This window comes from Camelus dromedarius, chromosome 7, assembly GCF_036321535.1.
Source record: "Camelus dromedarius isolate mCamDro1 chromosome 7, mCamDro1.pat, whole genome shotgun sequence".
NCBI lineage: Eukaryota > Metazoa > Chordata > Mammalia > Artiodactyla > Camelidae > Camelus > Camelus dromedarius.
The window spans coordinates 50,989,377-51,013,345 of record NC_087442.1 but is presented as its reverse complement, the minus strand read 5'-3'; the positions used below and the strand labels follow the sequence as shown (position 1 = coordinate 51,013,345).

At 38.7% G+C, this 23,969-nt stretch overlaps 2 protein-coding genes across 5 annotated transcripts in view; one reads left to right on the top strand and one right to left on the bottom strand.

Annotated features, from left to right (window-relative positions):
• The window catches only part of TSPAN13 (tetraspanin 13), a 31,715-nt gene extending 25,181 nt beyond the window's left edge, over positions 1 to 6,534 (top strand). Inside the window, exon 6 of the mRNA XM_010984642.3 lies at positions 5,472 to 6,534. Coding sequence (XP_010982944.1) covers positions 5,472 to 5,546 — 75 coding nt within the window. The 3' untranslated portion in view covers positions 5,547 to 6,534. The remainder of the gene's footprint in view (positions 1 to 5,471) is intronic.
• A 5,772-nt stretch (positions 6,535 to 12,306) lies between these two features.
• AGR2 (anterior gradient 2, protein disulphide isomerase family member) lies at positions 12,307 to 23,645 on the bottom strand. Of its 4 annotated transcripts, none has more exons than XM_010984646.3 (9): positions 23,571 to 23,637; positions 21,263 to 21,321; positions 20,713 to 20,858; positions 20,387 to 20,450; positions 20,216 to 20,268; positions 18,775 to 18,848; positions 16,530 to 16,593; positions 14,183 to 14,266; positions 12,307 to 12,609 (listed from the first exon to the last, which is right to left on the bottom strand). In XM_010984646.3, the coding sequence occupies exons 3-9, from the start codon at positions 20,849 to 20,851 to the stop codon at positions 12,560 to 12,562; spliced, it is 528 nt and encodes a 175-aa protein (XP_010982948.1). In that variant the 5' UTR covers positions 20,852 to 20,858; positions 21,263 to 21,321; positions 23,571 to 23,637; the 3' UTR covers positions 12,307 to 12,559. The 4 variants fall into 4 exon arrangements, with proteins under 4 accessions (XP_010982948.1, XP_010982949.1, XP_010982945.1 ...); XM_010984647.3 differs by having other exon boundaries at positions 23,553 to 23,603; XM_010984643.3 differs by lacking the exon at positions 21,263 to 21,321 and having other exon boundaries at positions 23,571 to 23,645.
• Positions 23,646 to 23,969: the final 324 nt, after the last annotated feature.

The following is a 23,969-nucleotide window of genomic DNA, read 5'->3' as shown; positions in this document are numbered from 1 at the left end:
CAGGTTAGTTGCCCATGTCACACTCCTGTTTTAAACAGGTAATCGACTAGCATGTACAGAATAATGCTATTAAGTAAAATTGTGCATATAACTGTAGAAATATATGGTAGGCTATCATAAGAGTGAGCATTTATCTTTAAAAGAAAATCAGAGCGGAAGGATTTAGCTCAATGGTAGAGCGCATGTTTAGTATGCACAAGGTCCTTGGTTCAATCCCCAGTACTGCCGGTTAAAAAAGAAAATCAGAAAAATCTTCAGTGTTTTGTATGTTTGAAATTTCACGTGTTCATTTAATTTCTTGGACCTTTAATTTCTCCTTCAGTATGTCCCTTTAGTAAATAATTTCATGGTCAACTTCCTTGTGTAAAAATTTTTACCTGTGTTTTCTAGTTTTTCCTTAGAGTACATGTCTATAAGTAAAATAAGACACGTTCAGTATATGGACATCTTTTTAAAGTTTGGTAGATAGTGCCAAATTGGGTTTTGGAGGAGAGTCTACCAAATTTTGATTCAACCACTAATTCTAGTTATTTTTATTTAAAAAAAAATTTGCCAGTTTGGTAAGTAATAACATTATTATAATTCTGTTTGCTCTTTTGGAAATGTGTCTAGTGAATCTGAAAATATCTTCATATGTTTCTGGACTATTGGCATGTCTTCTTTTGTGAACTGCCCACCTAACTTTGGGCTGGACCATGGCCCTTTGGGTCCCCTGTAACTCAATCTATGCAAAAAAGGGAATTTGGTACAAGAAGAGCAAAGGGCCTCAGGGCCTAGAAGTTGTGTTGGAAGGGGGCACAAGCTGGGGCTCACAGGGGTAGTCCTAGAAACCCAGGGGCACAAGAACGTTGCCTGCTCCCCTTTTATTTCCTTCTTTCCCTCCATCGCCTCCTTCCTCTCATCCCTCGCTCTACTTGGCTTCTTTGTTCTGCTTTCAGTCTCTCTGGCATTTGCTTAACTTTTTAATGACTTTGAAATAAAATTTACAGAAGGTTTTACTTTTTATGTAGGTAAGTTTGTTGTTTTTTTCCTCTGCGGTTTGTCCAGTTGATTTTTATGTTTGGAAGGGCTTTTATCATTTTGATTATATATGTTAAAAAAATGACAAAAGAAGACAATGTAGGTAATACAATCTTCAACACTTCATGAAGTAGGTAATCTCCTTTCAGAGAGCTGCAAAATAGGGTGGAAGGCAAGAAGCTTTTATAGGATAAAGCATGAGGGAGAGAAAAATAGGAAATATCTGATTGGCTGGGGCCCACATAGTCAGTCTTGTCTGGGGTGCAAAGGTGCAGAGTTGGCTTGGCCATTTGGGATGGGCTGACCGAATATACTGAGTACACTGCACTTCTGCTCAAGGGGAACATTTATAGGGACACAGAAGTGAATCTAAGTTTCATTTTGCTGACATACAGTTTTGGATAAGAGCAGCTTCATCTTGGGCCTAGAAATTTATTTCTCTCTATATAATTAAATATAAAAATATATAAAATGTAGTATGTCTGTATTTCAGTTTTATTGAGGTATAATTGACCAAGGCAATTGTAAGATATTTAAAATGTACATCATGATGATTTGATATACATGTACATTGTGGAAGGATTCTTCTATCAAGTTATTAACACATTCATCATCTCACATATTTACCCTCTCCCTTTTTTTGTGTGAGAACATCAAGTTCTACTCTCTTAGTAAATTTCAGTCGTACAATACAGTGTTATCAACTATAGTCACCATGTTATTCATTAAATCTTCTCATTTTGATTGTGTGAGTAACATGTATTGAATTTGTGTATATGATGTATACATTATGTCGATATGTATAAAATGTATTATTAGTATAGATAGCACATTATATAGACATATAAATGTGTGCATGTTATAGATTTTGTTCTAATTCAGTTTCCTTTTTTCCCTTCAAGAATGAAAATCCATGCTTGGCTGTTACTATGAAAATGGACATAACGACCAAACTTAGTATTCACTTCTTAAAAGAAGTTTTCCCTGACATCCCTTCCTACTCTAAGCATTTTTTTCTTTTCACTTTTTCTCAGGAAAGAGCTGTTTTACTTCTGGGTTAGTCATGGCGTTGATTGAAGAAAATTCATACACAGCTTGAAAATAGTTCTGTACATTTTTTCCTTCTTTTAAAAGAAAACATGGACTTTTGTCATGAAAACTTAAAAACAGAAGTGGGGAAAAACCAGAATGAGCCATCTCTTCATACTCCATTAGACAGATCAATTGTTATCAGAATTTTGCCACATGGTTTCTCTTTTCTATCCAGGATTTTTTTTTTTTTTTTTGAGAATTTCGGTTTTTTGAGCAGCTGCATTTTTTTTCCTCATCTATTCACACTGCCTTCAGCGATGCGTGTTTTTCGAAAAGGAACTGATTTTTAGAACAGTTTTAAGTTGACATAGCAAAATGGAGAAGGCCCAGAGGCGTCCGATACTTCCCTTGCCCCCCCAACCCCTGCACATACACAGCCTCCCTCATTATCACCATTACTTGCCAGAGTGGTACATTTGTTACAATTGATGAACCCACGTTGGCACATCATAACCACCTGAAGTCCATAGTCTACGTGAGGGTTCATTTTTGGTGTGGTACCATCTGTGGGTTCAGACGAATGTATCTGTGATTATGCGCTCATATAGAGTATGTCCACTGACCTAAAAATCCTCTGTGATCTGCCTATTCTCATCCCTCCCAGCCCCAGTTGTTTTTTCGAATATCAATTATTTAAGAATATAAACCCGTGGGTCTTAGATTTCTAAAGTGTCCCTTCATGGACTCCTGTTCTGTATTCTATATACCATGTCCTTTTGAAACCTAGTCAGAGATTTTAATAATAACTTATCCAACGTGACATTTTTTGGGGTAGTGAGTATCTTACAGGCTCTCTCACGCTTCAAATCTTTATTCAGTATTTCACAGAATCAGTGATTCTCTGAGTTTGAAGGAATGAGACTAACTAGCTGATGATTTCCAGTCGTAGGTGAAATAGAAAGATTTCAACTGTGTGTAATACAGGAAAATAAATTTAAACCATCAAAGAAACATTGATTAGAATCTGAAAAAAAAAAGTTGTGACAATTGGTACATGTGCTTTGTGAAAACTTTAGAAAATACAGAGAATTGTGAAGCGGAAAGATTAAATGTATCTACCAAGTAAAATTACCTCCTCAGAAATAATCAACATTTGCATTTTGGCATGTTACCTTTTGTCTCTCTCTGTTTAATAACTGTAAAAGTAAACAAAGGACAGACTTACTGCACTCTGCACGGACATTTCGTAGAGCTATACTTTGGTGACCTACTGCCTCCTGGGTGTACGTTCTTGACTCATCCAGCAGAGCTCGTGATCAGGTCTAGTCAAGTTACCCTAGAAAAGCTTAAAATCTCTAGCACCTTTGTGACCTGAAAACCTAAGTAGTTATCTGACTTTGATCTTTTTGCGTTTTGGGTGTGGCTTCCTTTCCGCACCCTCCCTGGGAGGCAGGGAGGTGATAGTGTTGTTCAGCAGTGGCTTGCACGAAAAGATTGTCCCCTTCTGTCACAGCCGAATTGGAAGAATTGAATTTGGGTAAAATGCGGCTCCAGATTATGAGTACTTAATAGGTTGCTTTGTTTCCCTTACAAACTGTGACTTACACTGTTGGTGTGTATTCAGGGGCGATAATCGAAATATTTAACCACCTCAAAAATTCTAACAGGAAGCTCCCTGTGTGCCAGCATGTCTGAGGCAGGGTCAGGGAAATGACGCTCTGGCAGGCTGGGGGTGTCGGAGAAGTAGCTGCTTGGCAACAGGTGTGTGAGTATTTCAGCATGTAACAGTCAGCATGCCTGAAAGGGTAGGTGGCACGTTTGTCTGGGAATGACCTGGGACGCATCAGATTTTCACAGCACACCACAAGTGTGATAAAGAGCTTGGACTCCAGATTTGAACCCCGGTTCTAACACTCATGACCCGTGTGACTGTTAACCTGTTACTTAACCTCGTGCTGCCTCAGTTCCTTCACTGGTGAAAGGAGGATGATAACTGTTCCTATCACGCAGGGCTTTTGGTTGAATTGTATGAATTGAAAAAGCGTGAAGAACAGGGCCAGTCACAAAGTACTCTAGGCGTGTTTGTTTAGTAAATTCCTTTTACCCCCGTCATACCAACTCCAAACCAGACTTTCCACTTCCTTATATTAGACTTATCTTTCTTGATTCAACACACAGACCATAGCTCCATCAGCCCTTATGTATTGTCCGTATAAACATTGCCAGTCATGAATTTTACAGTAACCGAGGAATTATTACTGTGGGAAATGGAAAAAATTTTGGATTTACCATCATTCTCTAGGAATAGTTTAAAGGGCTAATGAGTAGTTATGAAGTCAAATGAACAAAATATTTACAGATCTAAAGTGGGAAATATAATCTGAAACTTATTTTGCTCCATTAAAATTTTGTGTTGTTTTCACTCTAAGAATTTTTTGCTTATTTTAAATAAATCAACATCGAGGGAGCAGAAACAGAATGAATGCATTTCTTAATTTAAAAAATAAGTTATGTTGGCTAACTCTTTAGTGAATGTGGTGTAGGAAATGGCACAGTAACCACTTACTCCTTTTGGAAAAGTGTATGTCCCCCAGCCCTGGAGAGGTAGGACTTAGAACCTTTTTATGATCTGTGTTGTAAAATGTGTTTATTGTAGAATTTTTATTATTGCCTACTTTTTGCTGAACCCAGTTTATTTCTGAATGAACAGAATTTCTGTGATATTTTCAGCTGTGAAGACAATTCAGTGTTTGTGTTAGCTTCGTATTGCTGCTCTAACAAGTGATAACAAATGTGGTAGCTTCAAGCCATACACGTTTTCATCTTAACACTTCTGGGGGTCAGAAGTTTAAAATGGAGGCTCCTTCTGTTGGCTGGAGGGGAAAATGTGCTTCCTTGCCTTTTTCAGCTTCTAGAGGCTGCTGCATTCCGTGGTTCTGCTTTGACTTGACTTTCTCCATCTTCAAAGCCAGCAGCATGGCATCTCCTATCTCTGACTCTGCTTCCCAGTGCTTCTGTCATCACATGGCCTTTTGTCTACATCTCTGATTTTGTCCTTACTGCTTCCCTCTTGCAAGGATCCCTGTGATTACATCACAGAGTCCACCCAGCTAATCTCCCTGTCTCAAGGTCTTTAACTCAGTCATGTCCCAAAGTCCCTGTTACCATGTGAGGTCCCATATTTGCAGGTTCTGGGGATTATGATGTAGACTTCCTTGGAGGGCTGTTACTCAGTCTACCACAACGTTCATATTGATTTTTGTTAGGGCCTCTAATTTGGGTTACTTACTTACATTTTAAAAAGAAAAAGAAATCTCTTCCTCTTGGAACAAATAACACAGGGTCCTTCAGAGTTTCCAGATAAATGGAAGACACATACACAGCTGTTACTCTTTCTTCTTTTCTTTCTTCCATTCCAGATCCTGGGTGTGTGGCTGACCTACAGATACAGGAACCAGAAAGATCCTCGTGCTAATCCCAGTGCATTCCTTTGATGAGAGAACAAGGAAAATCTTTCCTATTCTGATCTTGTACACTTCCTCCAACTTTAAGTTAAGCTAATTTGCCTGTTTAAGGAACCAGTGTCTGAAAAATTACATTATTGACAGTGGAATTAGATTTTTTACATTTATGTTTCTCTAGATGGTTTTCTTTTTCCATTGCTGAAAAAAATCTGAAACTTGTGGTCTCCTCTGAACCTCAGTGGTACTTGTAATCTACTGTATTCACAGTGTCTGGCACTGTCCACTGTGGCCTTTCTTAGCATTTTTACCTGCAGAAGAACTTTGTATGGCACTACTGTGTTAATCATATTGTGAATCTAAATATACATCTCACTGGAACAATTAAGTATATGTGGCACTGTGCTGTGTAGATAGTTCCTCCTGGGAAAAAAAAGGAATTGAAGTTTTTTGAAGCCAGAAAGTATGAGATTCAATTACATTAAGTTCAGTAAGGGAATGTAAATTCCCATTTTTTTGTCTTCTTAGGAAAGATGTATTGTGGTGAAAATTGTTCACATAAAAGTAATAATTTAGTTCTAGTATGCTTTCTGATTACTCTAATGTATTCTAGAAATAGATATAGGAAAGTGTGGTTTCATTTTTTATTTTTACAGGTAAGTACAAAAGAGAAATGGTCTCATGAATGTTCTGATGTGTAACATTTGCCTTTCAGCCTTCAAAGTGGAATGAGTTTGAGAAATTCAGAGACTGTATCTGAATAATCTTGGTATTCTTTTTGTAATAATTTAAAGTCCAAAAGACTGCATTTTTAAACAAGTTACTATTAATGCATTGGCCCACATAGCAAAAAGATATTTGATTACCTTATAAATTGTTAGATACCTTTTCCATGAAATTTCTCAGTATTGTAATAGCAGCTAGTCAAATCTGAGCATATTTGAGTGTGATCTCCCATAATTTGAAATTGAAATAGTATCATGGTTCTGTATATTAAAAAATTAAAGTATGGCAAACCTTCTTTGTGTATGTATGTTTGAATTGAAAGAAAGTAATGAAAGAATTGGTAAATAAATTAAGTGTAGTAGAATTCTTTTCTTTTTGCATGGGGTTCTCTTTGACCAACCTAGAGTTGAGTATTGCTCCAGTATAATCTGGCCATAGAATTAACTTTCAGCACTAATGTCTACTAGTAGTCGTTCCAAAATCTTTTCTTGAAATGTTTCAGCGTCTAATATTTTCTCCATAGTGAAAATTGTTTTTTATAAGAAAAGTCACTCATATTTATTTGGGAAAAATATGTAAGTTTGTTCCTGTTACTGAAAATGACTAATTTCTTGTTTTATATTTTATGTAGTAGATGGTATTTTATTGGTAATTGTTTTGTTGGCTTTTAGACCAAGAAAGAAGATAAATGGTTGATCTACAGAATTTTAAAGCATTCTGTGGGTGTGTCACTTGTGTGCCTCTGAAAGACTGGCTCATCTTTCAAGAAAACTGAATTCCCCTTGTACAGTTGCCAGGCTGTTGTAGGGGAGGAAAAATAATTTTTCCTCTGTTCTTCTGAGTTCTTGGCTGAGACCCCGAGTGATAAATGACAGATAACGAGAGAAACAACAGAAGTTTATTAACATGTATACCTGATGTATACATGGGAAATACCCAGAAAAACCAGTTAACCCCTGAGATGGCTCAAGCCACCATCTTTTAATACCATCTTCAGCTGAAGGCAAAAGAAAGGTCTGAGTCAGGTGGGGTGGGGGATGGATGGGAGGGTCAGGAGGCCGGTTTATGGGAGGTTATCAGGAAAAGCACAGTAAACAAGGCTAAGTTTTGTTACACAGCAATTTTAAGCCAGTGCCATAAATAAGAGTTTCTTGTGATTTGTAATCTTCCCCCTGTTCCTGATACAGAGAAGGAGACACCCTTACACGTGGTGATTTAAATGTAAATTTACATTGCGGAAGAGTAAACTACTTTGATTTCTAAACTTCTCTTGAGTCCCTTTCTCTAAAATAATCAGCTCAAAATAATCTTGGGGCAGAAGAGGCATATCCTGGAGTGGTGTATTCTGCTATCCTTCAAAGTCATTTCGAGCTCTGGGCAATCCCCAAAATGTTACCACTTGTACCATAAGATGAGATTGTAAGCGACACCATGAAGGAAGTGAGATTTTTGGACTTTGTCTTCCTTTAAGGCATTTTGTATTTTCCCTGTTCGCTTTGTTACATTTTGAAGTTACCATGAGGTTCTGGAATTTCCTAATAGACTACTTTCCTTGGTACAAATGATTATACTTGGAAAGGGCTGCTCCAGAGAGAACCAACCCATAACCTTGGTCTGTGCTCTAATTGCAATGACCTGATTTAGAGCAACCCAGTTATAAACCAGGCCTGGGAAGCATGAATTGGGAGGGCTCCTGAACTCTGAATATGTCTGTCCTGGATCCTGAATGGCTGTGAGGGCGACTGCGGTGGTCAGGCTGATCGCAGGGTGATAGGAGGGCCACTGCCTGTGTGCACAGAAATGTTGCCACAAACACATCATGTGGCCTCAGGGGACGGTGAGTTTCAAATCAGAGTGTTCTGAATTACAACAAATGGCTTTAAGGCAAACTCAAGACCCTAGAGCTCCTTTTTTCCCTAAACCTAGCATTTATTAAAAACAAATTCTACTTTAAAAAAGTCTCTTATTCTCTGTTTATGTATTTCATTTAGAAAAATGTTTCTTAGAACATTTGCCCAGTCAGCCTGGATGTTGAAGGTAAAATTTTATAGAATATAATGCTAATACAGAGGGAAAAAAAGGTCAGGCCAGGAATTCTAGAAGTCTGAGCTCCTGTGGCTTAAATTCATCTCAGATAACTGTGTGATTGAAGCGACAGTGAGTGAGTTTGGTGTGAAAACCAGTTATGCGTGTTCAACCTAAGTAATATGTTTCTGAATGGAACCTTTCATGGGGAAAAGAGTGGCTTTGAGTTCTTGGCCTCCTTAAGCCAAATACCTCCTCCCACAATTTTTCTAAATATTTGTTTAACCCCCTTTAAGTGTGTTCATCCTTTTGGAAATGCACTCATTAAATGTATGAAACTATTTCGCTGTTGAGCTGGTTCTGAAAAAGTTAGAATCACATTTCTACATAGTATTTTCTAGGGGAAAAACACCTTCAGATTTTTTTTTTTTTTTTGCATCGTGATTGTACAAATAGGATCATTCACATGTCAGCTGTTTTATTAGAGATGATGGTTAAGTTAAAGACTCAGTTGTCCAGGTTTCTGGATAAGTGAAGGGATTTGTGTACAGTTCTGTTCTGTACTTAGAACGTTTGAGGCTAGCAGTTAATTTTTACACTGGTCTCTCTTTGCCAGATGCAATGACAAGGTGGGTTTTCAAGGAATGTTTTCTAAACAGTTTTAAAGGAGCAGCCAGCAGTCCCCTTCACCCTATACCTCCACCGGACCCCAGAAAGAGGGAGAGAGAGAGAGAGAAAAGAAAAGAGCTTTTCATATCAAAGTTTTCCTGGAATGTCACGATCACAACTGGGCAATTGTTGTTGTTGAAATGACCCTTGAGACAGTGGGAAAGGAGAAAAGTTGACCCTCCTACCATGTGGCAGGCTGTTTCTCCTCTTCTCTCCTTAGGAAAATCAGCTCTTGGAGTTCATTTTCAAAGGACGGCTTCAGAGTGTTGCCTGTGAGTTGAAATTATGTCAAAGCCTGGACTTTGACATCACTTGGAGGGTGAAACCTTTACTTTCAGGATCTGCTTTCTACAGGTCAGTGAGGTCACAATTTGACAAGTGGCCTTTTAATAAGTTAGGCTGACTTCATCTGGACTTTGAAGTCCGCCTCGCTGGTGGGGGGTCACTGGAAAGTTCTGTTCTTGTCTTTAAGCTTTTCTGTTCTCCTCCCAGCTCCCATTCTCACCAGTGATTGTTAAGTATAAGGACCTCAGTAGCCACTTAGGAATACTGAATGCAAACCAAAGAAAACCAAAGCAGAGGTAGTCGGTCACAGGTGATCGTTGGAAGAAGACTGCAGTTCTGAAACAGGTAACAAAGGTTTAGGCAGGTACGTAAATGACTTTGACAGATGGTTTTTGTTACTCACTTTTTTTTTTTAAAGTTAGTCCTTTTTTCCCCCCTAAGCTATAGGGCCTCAGATAAAACTAATGAAAAAAATTAATGTGGTAAAATATACATAGCATGAAATATATCATTTTAACCATCTTAAGTGTGTAATTTAGTGCCATTAACTACATTTACATTGTTGTACAACTGTCACTGTCATCCATTTCTAGAACACTTGCATCTTCCCAAACTGAAACTCTGTTAAACAGTAACTCCCTATTCCTCCCTCCCCTCAGCTGCTGGCAACCACTATCCTACTTTCTGTCTCTATGAACCTGACCACATAATTCATGTTCGTGAAACCATACAGTATTTGTCGTTTTGTGACTGGTTGATCTCACTTAGCATAATGTCCTCAAGGTTCATCCATGTTACAGCTGTTGTCAGAATTTCCTTCCTTTAAAGGCTGCCTAATATTTCACTGTGTATGTATACCACCTTTTGTTGACGCATTCATCCATTGATGGATGTTTGGTTTGCTTCTGCCTCCCAGCTATTGTGAATAATGCTGCTCTGAGTGTGAGTGTACAAGTATCTTTTTGGGTATATACTTGGAATTACCAGATTGTCTGGTAATTCTGTATTTATTTTTTGAGGAACAGTCATCTTTTTTTCATAGTAGCTACATCATTTTACATTCCCACTAGGTTACCAACATAGTCAACTGTTTGAAATGATACTCTAGTCTTAAAGTATCCTTCCATTTCTCTCTTAAGATTCACTAACATTTATTTAAACACAAAGGAAAGATTGTGAGATGACAATAAAGGGTTTGATAGAAAGAACATGCATTGTTAACATTTCCACGAGCTTAAACCAACAGTTTTTATGTTTGCAAATTATCTTTCTAACCTGTGTACGTGCACATTTCCTACAGCTGCAGTTACGGCATAGAAATTCTTAAATTCGTTTTCACTTATGCTTTTTATTTCTCTATTATGTTTATGGATGACAACATAATGCACTTGCTGTTAATGTACTATGTAATCATTAGACTTGGAGGTTATCCCTTTTTTTTTTTTTTTTTTTGGTATGTTTAAATAATGTTGCTATTGGCATCTTCACAGAACTGTTCCTCTTGAATGATTTCCTTAGGACAAATTCTCAGAAGTAGAGGAAACTGGGTCAAAATCAATCAACTTTTTCTTTTTTTAATGACTATTGCTCTGTGTTTAACACTTTTCTAAGGAAGAGTTGTTTTCCTTGCAACCTTGACATTTGAATTTTCAAAGATTTATTTATTTATTTTTAATGATATGGGTTGTTAAAAGAACATTTTATCATTCAACAGATTTTAAGGACTTAATCTTACTTCACACATCAGCCCAATTTAAAAAAACACATGTATTATTTTGCTGTACGATAGAGGAAACCTGAATAGCTTAGAAATTGTCATTCAAAATATTTGGCCACTCTCCCTTCTGAGACAGACCACGTTCTGTCTATGGAATGTGTACCTCTCTAAATAAACTTGCTTTCACTTAAAAAATTTTGTTTTCAAGTGGAAACTCTTTCTTTCCTCCAGTTAACCATCAGAGCGCTTACTAAATGTGATGTTTTACCTTTTAAAGCACATGTAGGCTACCTACTTAGGAGAGGGGCGCCCAGTCCCTCTGGTGATATTTTTGTTGAGGATTTGTATACTATTAAATCAGCAATGTATGCTTAGAACCTCTTTGTGCAGAGCTCTTTGACAACCGTGTGAGAGAAAAATATTTTTAAAAGCGTTGACTGGAAAAGTTCATAATGCCAAAGGATCTATTCAGAAAAGGATCTCTCCAGACAAACAAAAGTTAATTAAGACGAGGAATAGATAGTATGCATAGCATTGCATGGATCACCACAGCCATTCAGGGACTAAAGAAGGCAGTGAGAGTTGGGTAATAAAGGAATTGTATGTAACAATGAATGTGAGATTAAATATGTAGGGAAGAAGTTAATATACAGTTCTAACTTTTGTCAGGCAGAATAAAGAGTTAAAAGTAGGTAAAGTCTCTCCCTATCTGATGCCACTCCCTCGCTAAACTTTTCCAAAGATAAGCAGCGACCTCTGATGTCTACCCCTCAAGACGTGGTATCGTTGCCCTTTCCTCTTCCCACAGCCAGTCACATTTTGGTGAATAAGATGAGAACAAATCATCTGGATTTATTTCAGGCCAGTACTCTCAAACCTTAAGGAACACATATATTCTGAGGTTGATTCTTAGGGTTTCTTTGGGGGTGTGTTCAAGGATGCAGACATTCTTTGAATGCCCTTCTCACAAGATCAGTCAACTGAAGGAGAAAACTACCCATCAGAGGCTTTCTCTGAGAGCAAAATCTAACTAAAATTGAATTGCTAAATTCAAGTGTATACATCGGCGTTCCTGGCTGGGGTGAAGAGGAGTTGTCTTCAGTTCGGCACTGATTCTCTTGCGATGCCTTTCTCGATATTCTTTCCCACTAAAACATATCATTTGGTGCCTCTGTTGTTCAAGCTCATATCTACTTCAAGTCACCCAGTGAGGAACTATAGTGAGATGAGATGATACCTTTGACTGTTTTGGGTCTTCATTATTTGAACTCGTTTTGTCCCTTTTCTGAACATTTTGTGTCTAAAAGTCCTATTTGGTGAATGAACTGAATAGCTTTTGTGTGAAAGACCAAGTTGGGGGAGAAAAAAGGTAACAGTTTGAACACCCCTAAAAGGATTTATTTTTTAAAAAATCATGGCTCACTATGGTAGTATCCAATATTGTTTTCATACATGTATACTTAAAACCAAGTTTAAAAATAAAAGCTCTCGTAACATGACACCATAATCTAACCAGTAGGTTCACCAGGACTTCTGCTTTCTCCACAGTCTTCTAATATCTCTTCTGGTTCCAAGTCTCAAAGCCTAACACAGAGGGAAGCGTTTGTAGGTTTTATTTTTTTCTCTACAATTCAGTCTTCAGCAAGATGAGAGCTTTCTTCATGTTGTCAAGCACTAATGCGGGAAAAAGTCACAAGAGTCATCAGAAATTATATAAGTAGATGTATATACTCCCAAACTCAAGCATTCTATTCCTTGTTTAATGGGGCACTGTTTCATCTTAGGGTGACTAGCTGGTCATCTTATTATTGTAAATTTTTTTTCTAAAAGTATGTGAAATAGCTTTTATTATAATACACTTGTCTTCCAGTTTTGTTTGTTTTTTTTTTTTGTATTGAAGTAATAGTTGATTTACAATGTTGTGTTAATTTCTGGTGTATGGCAAAGTGATTCAATTATATATATATTTGTTATACATATTCCTTTTCATATTCTTTTTCATTATAGGCTATTACAGGTATTGAATATAATTTCCTGTGCTATATAGTAGGACCCTGTGGCTTATTTATTTTATATATAGTAGTTAGTATCTACAAATTGCCTTTTTCTGCAAGGCCCTGTGATGTTACTGATACAGCATACCTGCCTTAAATGAGGAGCCCAAAGTCTTATTACGATATATGCTACTATCTCAGAAATGGCCAGTACACTTGGAATATGTTTCCCCTGGTCCTCCCAGCACCTGTTGGAGGCATCGCTAATGGACCAGGGTAATCTTTCCTGCTGCCCAGATACAGCCTCACTATCCTTCCCAACACAATGTTCTAGGTCAGAGCCACCCAATACAAATTTTTGTGGTGATGAAAAATTTTCAGTGCCTATTCAGTGAGTACTTAAAATGTGTTTAGTGTGTCTAAGGATCTGACTTTTTAAATTTTTAATTAATTTAAATTTAATCTTAAGCACATGGCTGGCATATTTGGCAGTGCAGGTCTACATAGCCACTAGTCATTGAGTGAAATGGTCCTTAGGACAAAATCCAGTTTTCTTCCCAGAGGATTAATTAGATGTCACAGCTAGGTACAGTTTCCCATTGAGGTATTTCATCTGCCTTGAATCTCTTTTTTTTTTCCCCTATTTTATGGCAATCCCAGGGGAAGTGAGTATCTTGGCAACTATTTGGAACCATCTTTCCTACTGATCTTTTTTTTTTTTTCCTTTAGTTTAATTAATTAATTATTTATTTATTTAAATGGAGACACTGGGGATTGAACCCAGGACCTTGTGCACACTAAGTGTGCACTCTACCACTGAGCTATGCCCTAGTCTCTTTCCTACTGGTCTTTAAAGTTGAATCTGAGTTCACCTTTAACAAGCTGGACTAAATTATTTTGCTTTTGTCATTTGGAAAAAAACATTTACCAAAGCGTGCAGATTGCTACTGTTACTGTCAAATAGCACAATGACTGCTGCACTCACTTCTGTGATTGAAGGAGTTGTGAAGCACGCCTAAGAGAAACCTGAAAAGCAGGTAGTCTGGGCATAGGATCCTCCTAGAGGAAAATATACCTCATCTAAATAATTCATCTTTAATTGAGATTTTTGAAAAATTAGATTTAAAAAAATGTGATTTGCCAGAGGATACAAGGCTCGTTAGGAGACTGAGTCTCTGGTGTCTCTGAGCCCAGCTTTTTCTCCCCAGCCCATAGGGACTCTAGTACAGATATTCAGAGGGGGTAGCACTTACAGAGAGCTGTATCCGAAGGTTCGTAAGCATAGAGACGATTTGAATATCTTCCAGTGATGTCAGCTCTAACTGTCAGGGATGGATCTACAAAGAAAAAGCCAAAGGGGATGAAGTACAGTGTTTCAAAGTAACCTCTATTGCATGATGAAACCTACATAGTCATCCTCATCCCATGAAAGGAACAGTGTGTCCCATTGGATGGGGTCCTACTCCATCCAGTCTGCCATCCAGCCCCTGCAGTCAGTACCCAAAGCCAGGCTGGGAGTATTCAACAGTTGCGCAGTGTTTTTGTGGGAAAGGTTACGAACCCTGCAGTCCTGTCTATAGCAACCTGGAAATAGGGTAATATCCATTGTTGGGGTGGTGTTTTGGTTTTTTGGTGGAAACATTGGAATTCTTTACTAAAGAATTATTTTAAACTTTTGAAAGGATTACATTGTAATTGAAATTTGTTACCAAGAGCAACCTAGATAACTAGAAACTCTCATCAAATGCTAGTTTTCAAAACCAGCCTTGTCTTTTTTTTTAATGAATAAAAGAAAGCAAGCCCTTAAGAGCAGCAAAAGGTAAAATAAGTGTGTAGTGCCCTCTCTGTTTTTACTTTTGTTAACTAGCTGCATTTTTAAAATACAGATTTAGGAGTCTTCCCTTATACATATATTCTTCTAGGTTTAAATCTTTTTTTTCTTTTTCATGTTTTATATTTAACTTGAAGTTATCAATTAAAGAAGAAAAAAGGTATAAATAAGATGCATGCAAAAGGGAGGTACTAGGATACACAGAGGTCTATAACTTTGCCTTAAGAAGTGATTGAAAATGTCCTGAAAATTAGATGAAGAGGACACATGGGACCCAGCCGCAAGAATGCGAAGTCTGTTACCAGACTTGAGTGGACAGTGTCTGTCATTTCAGAATGTGAGGACTAGGCTTAGCAAACATAAATGCATGAAGCAGACATTATGTTTGTTCGAGGAAGACTTAAGACCTACTCCACTCTTCCTTGGTGCAGAGGATACAAATACAGGGTCTAATCTTCCTGATACATTAACATAAGGAAAGCTTTTTAAGCTCTCAACCCTGGCTGCACACTGAGATCCAATGCAGAGCTTCCCCAAAAAGGCCAACCTGTGTCCCGCCTCCTGCGATTCTGATTTCATTGGTTTCAGGTGTGGCCTGTGCAGCTTGATTTTTAACAAGCTTCCAGGCAATTCGAACCTGCTGGCAGGGTGGAGAACTACTGAGCAGGAAGAGCAAGCTGCCTGGGACTTGGTTCTTATGACCGAAGGACTCAAACAGGGGTTAAAATGCCCTTCGACAGGAATACTGCGAAAAGAGTGCCTGGATGACCGACAAGGACCCTTTCAGTGTAAGTTTTCTAAATTTTCTAAATCCTAACAACATCAAATCTATAAAATGAGCCCCAGTTCAGCCTTCTTCCTTTTCTTCCTTCACTTTTTCATATGTTAATGTGAACTTGGATGAATTACATAGATGAAGCACTTGAGCAGAGTGAGCTTGGCTCGGTAATGGATTTAATGATGTCTGGTCCTTTTATCAGTATCACTTTCATCAAAGCCAAACTCAACTCATTTGTTCAATCATTTAAAATATATGTTGTGAGTCTACCACAGGGTCATGCTGAAAATATGATGGTGAACAGCAACAGGTCTAGTCCCTGCCCCATGGGAGGGGGGAAATATTTATTAAACGATTACCCAATAAATGCAAAATTGTAACCGAGGAAAGAGTGACCATTGAGAGGAACACCGTGCCACAAGAGCACCTAGTGGGAGTTTAAGCAGGTCAGTGAACGACAGTGATTAACTAGGTGACGTGGGGCTACAGAAGGTGAAGCAGGAAAAGCTTTCCAGCAGAGGGAACGGCATATGAAAAGTACCGGCTGACTAGGGGAACATGGCTCCTTTGATTTCTTTCAGCCCATATTCACAACTTGCCCAAGAATAATTCCAAAAAATGTCAGAAAGATCCAACACACAAATCAAAAGTTGGCCTGATTAGAAATATTTACAGGCCTGACACAATTCAGGAAAATGATTCACCCACTTAAACAGTTAGCAGGGTGCTTCTTTCTCAGGTGTCCTTGTGGCAGAAGAGGAAAAGTTAAAATTAGCAGATAAGAAAAAATGGCATGTATGGAAACAGAAGCTTGCATTTTCTAATGAAAATGTGAAAGTGAAAGTCATGTGAAACCCCTTGCTAGAATTTGACAGTGGCCTTGGCCATGGTGGAGCAGCAGGGGAGGGCTGGAGCGGGGATGGAGGAAGAGATGTGGAGGCACTTCTATGATTTTCTTAGTGTATTTTACCTCATTGTCACTTTTACTTACCAACAAACATAATTCTGGGGACATACTGGCCATCAGGAGAAAGGTGTTTGTCGGTTGTTTCATACTAAGGTTTAAAAAAAAAAAAAGCAGTTTTTAGTCTATTTATTCTTCAGTTGTTTTCAAATTTGTTAAAAGAAAAATGTGTCCATTTCTGGGCTAGGCACCTTAAGACACTATAAGACATCTCTAACACAGAGAGTTTATAATGTAGATGGGGAGGCAAGTGACATGCTTGAAATAATAAATAAGATAGAGCAGATGGTGACACAGAACATGAGGTAAAGAGCTGATGTAGGTGACAACAATGAGCAAAAAAGTTCAAGAAGGGAGAATTTGGAAGGCATTACAGTGTTTGGGGACGACATCTTGGATGAAGTAGGAGGAAACAGATTAACGAAAAAAATGGAAGTCGTTTTTGGAGAAACTGCAGAAACAAATAGGATTATCTTGAGCATTCACTTATCCATTAATCAGTTTTTAAATTTAGAGTTGTCTTTATTTAGAAATTTACAGGGGGGAGGGTACAGCTTAAGTGGTAGAGTGCATGCTTAGCATGCACAAGGTCCTGGGTTCAATCCCCAATACCTCCATCAAAAAATTAAATAAATAAATAAACCTAATTACCTCCCCTTGCAGAAAAAAGAAATATACAGTAGTTATCTTTAATGAGTGCACGGTATAGTGGGAGATACCAGTAGGAAAGTGAATATTGAGAATCTGGTGGGTGAAATATTATGATGGAGGGTATACAGGTGCATCGAGTGCCCAGAGCAGGTTATTTAACCCAGGATGCAGGTTCCACTAGGACTTTCTGAAGTGGGTAAAGAGGAATATTTAAAAAATGAATAGGACTCAGTTGCATAGAAAATGAGATCACTCCAGGCAAGAGGGGGGACAGATGATACAAAGGTAGAGGAAAGGCATAGCACTTTCTAGAACCAAGTGTTTGGATGGGACTAAAGTATAGGGATGCATGAGGCGGTGGTGAGGGAAGATGCTAGAAAGGTACTTCAGGGGTCAGCTCGTGCGTGGTCTTGCATATGATGCCACAGTGCGTACATTTATTCATAAATAGATAAGAGCCGTGGGAGGGGTGTTATAAGTACCATGATACCAGTTTGGTTTTTAGAGCAGTTACCTTGCCAATCATGTGGGATTAGATAGGATTTATTTTGAAGGCAATAATACTCTCCTGCGGTCAAGATTTTTTCTGTTGCTGTAATAATTGGAAGGTTTTTGTCATTTGCAAATTCCTCCCTGTTCCCCTTTCCCCAGTAGCTTTAGTCCATGTCCCTTCTCTCCCTGGAAGAGACAGCGCTCCAGCTGTGCAAATCCATTCATTCCATGTGTGCTGTAGCCTCATGCTTTCCCACCTGACTTCATCCCCAGCCCCTCTGATGGTCAAGCTTGCTGCCTTTACAAGTTCTTCTACTCCATACACAAACAGGACTTTCTTTCCAAAAGCAAACAGTCAATAAACCACCCCTAAAACTGCTCTACCCAACCATATGTCCCCTGAGCTTCTCCCTCTCTCGCTTTCTCTCATCCTCTTCGCAGGTTGACAGGTTGGTTTCTTCAAGGAGCATCTACGCCAGCAGTCCTTCCTCACTCACCTCCTGTCCCAGGCTCCTCTTCCTCCTTTTACTCCTTCTTATTAGTGACTTGGTGATTCTCTACCTGACCTTGTTCTGTTTTACATTTTATATTCTCTCTGCACAATTTCATCTATATCTGCCTTTAATCAACACCTGCACGCTGGTAATTCTCATATCTTCCCCACACGTGCAACAACGTCCAGCCTATGTAGACAGCCATGCCCCAGGTACCTCATCATTAAACTCAACATGTCCCACGCTGAATTTATCAGCTTGGTCCACACTTTTCAAAAAAGCTCTTCTTTCTTTCTTCCCTATTTCATTAAGAGCACTCTTCTAGATTTGACTCTCGTGCTCACCTCTGTCAGTCAAGAAGCCCTGTGGTTCTAACTTCTAATATTCTTGCTAATGGTCACTTCCCTGTAAATTGAGGAACACTATTTTTGTGTAAGATTTTTTTTTTTCACTTTGCCTAGCTTATTGCCGTATTACTAAGTGGAATCAAATCTTTTCTGTCTAATCTATGAGATGAGACATTTGGAACAGATCCCAGGCAATGTGGTATGATGAAGAGGTATAGGAAAAATGAATCATCTGTTTCAAATACAAAGCCACAGAGAAATGGCGGTGATGATGAAAAGTAAACTCACAACCAGATTGAGGAGGACAAACTGCTCTGCCAATTTCTGGATGTCTTTATTTTCAGCAAACACTTTCTTTAAAGCTATAATAGAAAGAAAAAAATCATTAAGCAATCATTGCTCTCTGTTACATTTTATATTGAACTGTATTTTTAATACAGTATTCAACTCTGCCCTTTCAACACATGATTAGGAAGTACTGTCCAGGCCATTGACTGACTTTGCTTCTGTCATTCAATCCATCACTCATTCATTCATCCATTAATTTTTTTTCGTTAATTTTTTTCAATCCATATTTATTGAGTGGCTGCTATGTGGTAGGCATTGTACACATGAGGAGAGCAATGAAAAAAAGTAATGTGCTTTCTTTATAGAGGTCAAATGCTTATGTAGGAGACAGACTGTAAACAAGGCAGTAAAGTAAGTATCTAATAATTTTAGGTGGAGATATGTGCTTTGAAGAAAAATAAAGCAAGAGGTTTAAGGGTTACAGAGGGTCAGGGTAGACCTCTGAGGAGGTGACACTGAAGTGAGAGAGTGATGCTTTCTGAGATGTTGGGTACCTCACACAAGGCAGAGGGGGCTGCAGGAGCAACAGCCCCTAGGCGGGAATGGGCTCAGATGTTTGGGGAAAAACACAAAGGCCAGGGTAGTTGGAGTGAAGGGAAAACAAGGGGAGGGTCGTGAGCAAGGAAATGTAGCCAGGGGTGAGATCATGTCCAGCCTTGTGGGCTGTGGTCAGGAGCATGGGTTGAATTTTAAATTCTCAAGTGATGAGAAGCCACTCGAGCACATGAGTGTTAGGATCTGATTTATGCTTCACAGCCTCACTCTGGCTCCTGCATGGAGAACTGACTGTAGGGCGACCAGACAGGTGCCCGTTACAGGATTCTAGGCAAGATGTGATCTTAGTTTGGACCAGGGCAGTAGCAATGAGGAAACAGGAAGTGGCTAGATTTGGGCAGGACCTATGTCATATAAGGATCCCAGTGCAGAATGACAGTAGAAAGCCCCTTGTTCAAAAATTGTTATGACTCTTAAGACGGCAACAACAGAGCTTTACGCCAAGCATAGGAAGCTCCTGAGCACTGGGCCCTGTGTGAGTGTAGCAGGGCTTGCCCGTGAGGCTGGTGCTGGCTTTTGGATAGATTGTGAAGGTAAAGCACTGGTGTTGGCTGATGTATTAGATGCAGGCTGTAAGAGAAAGCAGGAAGTTGAGAATGAATTCTAGAGCTTGTTTTTGCTGCTGTTGTTGTTTCTAATGTGAACCAGTGGTTAACACAAAATGTGGACATATTTGAAGTGACTTTAAAATATGTTTTTGTTCATAAAATATTCTTTTTTTATTCAATTGTGTGAGGTGCTAAGGATATATAGAGATGAGTGATCTGGACCCTGGCCCTAAAGCTAAAAGCCTATAAAGGAAATTATATTTAGAAGTGTAAATTACCTTGACTGTGTGGGCATTCATCCAAGTGATGAATAATCATCAAGGGTTTGTTGCTTTAGGAGACAAAGAGAGATGGGATAATCTTTAATAAGTAGGATTTTATGGAGAGTTAAAGATCACTAGATGGTGCTCTTGAGAGCTTTGAGAGAATGCTGCAAAACTTGTCTTTACCTTGTCTTGGATTTGAACAAAGCTTCTTCATATGTCTGAGTCCAGATGAGTTGATCACCCCAACCTAGAACAAAATGAACCAGTACATTTAAAGCTGTTATATTTTCAGACCCAAAGCTGTTGAAAAGCAGGGGTAAATCTAGGATCAGTACAGATTTGATACTGAAGAAGAGGAAAAACCTCCAGGGAAAGCAGAAACAGTTATAAACTTCGATAAATCTAGAACAAACGCATTAAAAAAAATATGTTCAGCACACAACTCTCAGCACCAAGAGTTAAATCTCCCAATTAAGAATTACTGGAAGTGACAAGAAGCTGACTCCTACCTCTGGAGAGGGTCTGGGGCAGTTTGAGTCCAGAGTTTTTTGTGTCCTTCTTAGCCCCTGGTTTGATGGTGGTGTCTTTGGCCAGAGTGTAGGAGAGGGCCACAAGCAGCAAGAAAGCTGACACTGAGATCTTCTCCATGACGAATCTGATATGGAAGACAAACAAATAAGCAAAAAGTCAGTAAAATAAAAGGGAACTAGCAGTCTTCCAAACCTTCACGTTGAATCACAACCATGGGACACAACAGGAATTGAGGCTTAGATGAGACTGAACACATGAAGTTAGAGTGAAAAACTACCTTCCACAGAATTTTCCTAAGAATAATACTATGATATCTCGCTCTCTTTCTCTCTCTATGTATAGATGTAGATATAGCTCCATACAGATATAAATATACTGATGAAGATTCTTCACAGAAATTATGATATGGAAATAGATACAGATATCTATATATTTTAAGAAAATAAGTAGATAGGTATATATATTCTTATAGCTAAGGAAATATGCTTTCAAATTTTATATTTTAAAAATTTTAGTACTAGAAGTCACCTTGAGGGCTATCTCTTCTTTTCCCACCTCCTCAATGCCTAATTTTGTAGATGGAGAATCTGAAATTCAGAGAAATGAAGATGAATCAGATGGGCATAGAACCAAAGCTTTTGGATCTTTCCATTTTACAGTGCTTCCCCTCTGGAAAAAAATCACCCTAAACATACATACTTATTTAACATTTTGTTAAGATGGGGACGTTACGATTGAAGAATAAGACCTGAGTATTATGACTCCTAATTTCGTTTAGAAACTGCCAACTTTATCTTTTAACAAAGACTTGCACCCACGCAACTCTCTCCCTGGTGTAACCTTTACTCAAACTCTATATATTGGTTGTAAGTTGATTAAAATATATCAGTACAAATTTCTTCCAGTGAAATAATTCTTTGACTCTCTACATGGGCCTGTATAGGTAGGTAGTTGTGGGCATGCACTTTAGTGCACAAAAATATTCTATGTGACTCATAACACAGAGAAACCAACCCCATAGATGTCTCTGTTAATTTTGTTCTCCTTTCCAGTATTTCAAAGTTAATTCTCAGGGAATATTATACTACTGTTAAGCAGGTTTATGAACAGGAAAGTGAATAGCAAGATAAGATCCATGAGTGGGTGAGGGAGTGAGCCACCTAGCAAAGTGAGCTGCACAAGCAAATCACTATGGTTATCCACGCAAAGCTGGAGACCTGGGATGCTAGTAAAGCCAAAGACTGAAATTGCTTAAAAAGAAACACCTGGTTCTCATACTGTGTGTGCAAGTCTACGCTTGTGAAGTAGGTTTCAAATTAAATCAAATGAACTCCACAAAGGAAGCAAGATGGACTATCAATGCTTAGTGTTTTTAAGGGGTAAAATTTCTCACGTTCTGATTGCTTGAGTGCAAACCTTTGCTAAGCGTTAGCCAGTTTAAAAAAAGAAAGGCACTGCCAAGTTACCAAATCCAGATAGTGCCTTATATTAAACTGACCAGTTATTATCCATGTCATAGTACATAGCTACACAATGTCTCACTCAAAAAAGACATAAGCAAAAAAGAAATATACTTTCTTCATTTTCTGTACCCAGAAAGATACAGAAATGCCAATAACAATTTTTGTATTCAGTGTTTTGCAGAAACACTTCAAGTGCACTACAAGTCAACAATTCCCAGCCCTCTTAGTACAAAGATTTCTTTTTTAAGGTAAACAACAAAACCAAGAATCTTTATGTGAGAATAATTATATTTTTGGAATATTAGTTGATTCAGAATGCAAATAACAGCTTTAAATTCATCAACAAACATTTGATTTTGCATTTAATTTATAGCAACAGCATCTAATGTACATTAGAAAAAGTAACAGTAAACTGGTGGTGAAGTATTTATGTAGTCCATTGGCAATTCTCATTGTGCAAGCGGCTATCAGGACCTTTTGCTGTAACTCCGCAGCTTACAGGTTGGAACTATTGATCTGTTATACGTGTTTTATGGCAGGATGACTCAAGGGAGCCGAACAGAACTCCTGCTGTACAAACATCCTGCTCTGAGCTGTCTTTCTGAGATTCACTCTACTGAGTTTTCATAATACACACAGACTGTGCTTTGCAAACTTCCTGCACAAACCACCTCAAGCCAGAAAGCTAACCGTGGAAGACAGTGATAATTTGGAGACATACACACACATGCTAAGAAACCAGGACTTTTACTGGTCACTGTATCCCTGTCTTCTTATCTTTAACAAGGAATGACTTGCAGGAGGTTTTGGTGTCCCCATTCATAAATGCTTCAGGAAAGCAACTAGATCTCTCACAGCCTATCTCATGAATTTAAAGATTGAAAAAGCAACAGGGAATGTCTTCATATCAGACAGAGAAAGAAAACTGTTTTCTGATTTGCAATCATATTCTGAACTGCAGTTCCAAAAAGCCAGTCTGAGCTGAGATTTCACAGTCCTGCGGGTCTTTGCTTTAGTGAGTGAGAGAGAAGCAGAGCATTATGAGATGGTGATCGGGGCACAGTCACTGAGACAGAAGACCCTGGGCTCTGTGCCAGGCTTGAAAACTAGAGTTCACTTACTCTTAAACTTCTTATTTCCTAAAGGAGAAAGCAAGCTCAGGAACATAGCTCTGCCAAAGAGAGGCTCCAGGAAGCCTTTGGTGGAAATTCCATTTATTCCTTCTCCAAATCCCATTTCGCTGCCCTTGGAACTGCACTCCTTTGCCTGTTGATTGCCTGCAACTTTACACAGTAACCAGAGGCCAAAGCGCAGGCTAACAAGTGCCCTTCTAACGCGGCTGTCAGGAGCCTTACCTGGATGTCCCCACCCACCTGTCTTTGTGAGCCAGGCGGCCTCAACGCAGTCCAAGCTTCCTAGTGCTCTGGCTCAGCCCAAGCCTCTATTTATGCACCTGAGCACACCTCAGCCCCACCCACTAATCCCGTATTCATGTGTTGCAAACTCTGAAAGGATCTTTTCTTTTTCCAACTCTTCCCTGAGCTAAAGCATTCCTTGCTTTGAAAAATAACGTTGTAAAGGGCATGCCTTCCATTATGCCTGCTTGTAACTCTGTGGAGTTATACTGTTAAGAGATTTGGAAAAGATGGGCAGAGTGCCAACTCCAGGTAAGCTTTAAACGAAGACGTTTGATTTGTCTGCAGGCTGATTTGTCTTTATGTGATTGGTTGGAGTTTGTGGTTTGTAGAATTTTTTTTCTCTCTCTCTTGGGC

Bases quoted from the DNA above. Each gene is read 5' to 3' on its own strand.
- AGR2 (XM_010984643.3), bottom strand. From the start codon at position 20,851: ATGGAGAAGATCTCAGTGTCAGCTTTCTTGCTGCTTGTGGCCCTCTCC. The intron at 16,594-18,774 runs GTGAGTTTACTT...TTTAAACCTTAG, and splicing joins TTGTCCTCCTCAATCTGGTT to TATGAAACAACCGACAAACA. The intron at 12,610-14,182 runs GTAAGTGCTACC...TTCCCGCATTAG, and splicing joins ACCTTCGGATACAGCTCTCT to TGCTTGACAACATGAAGAAA.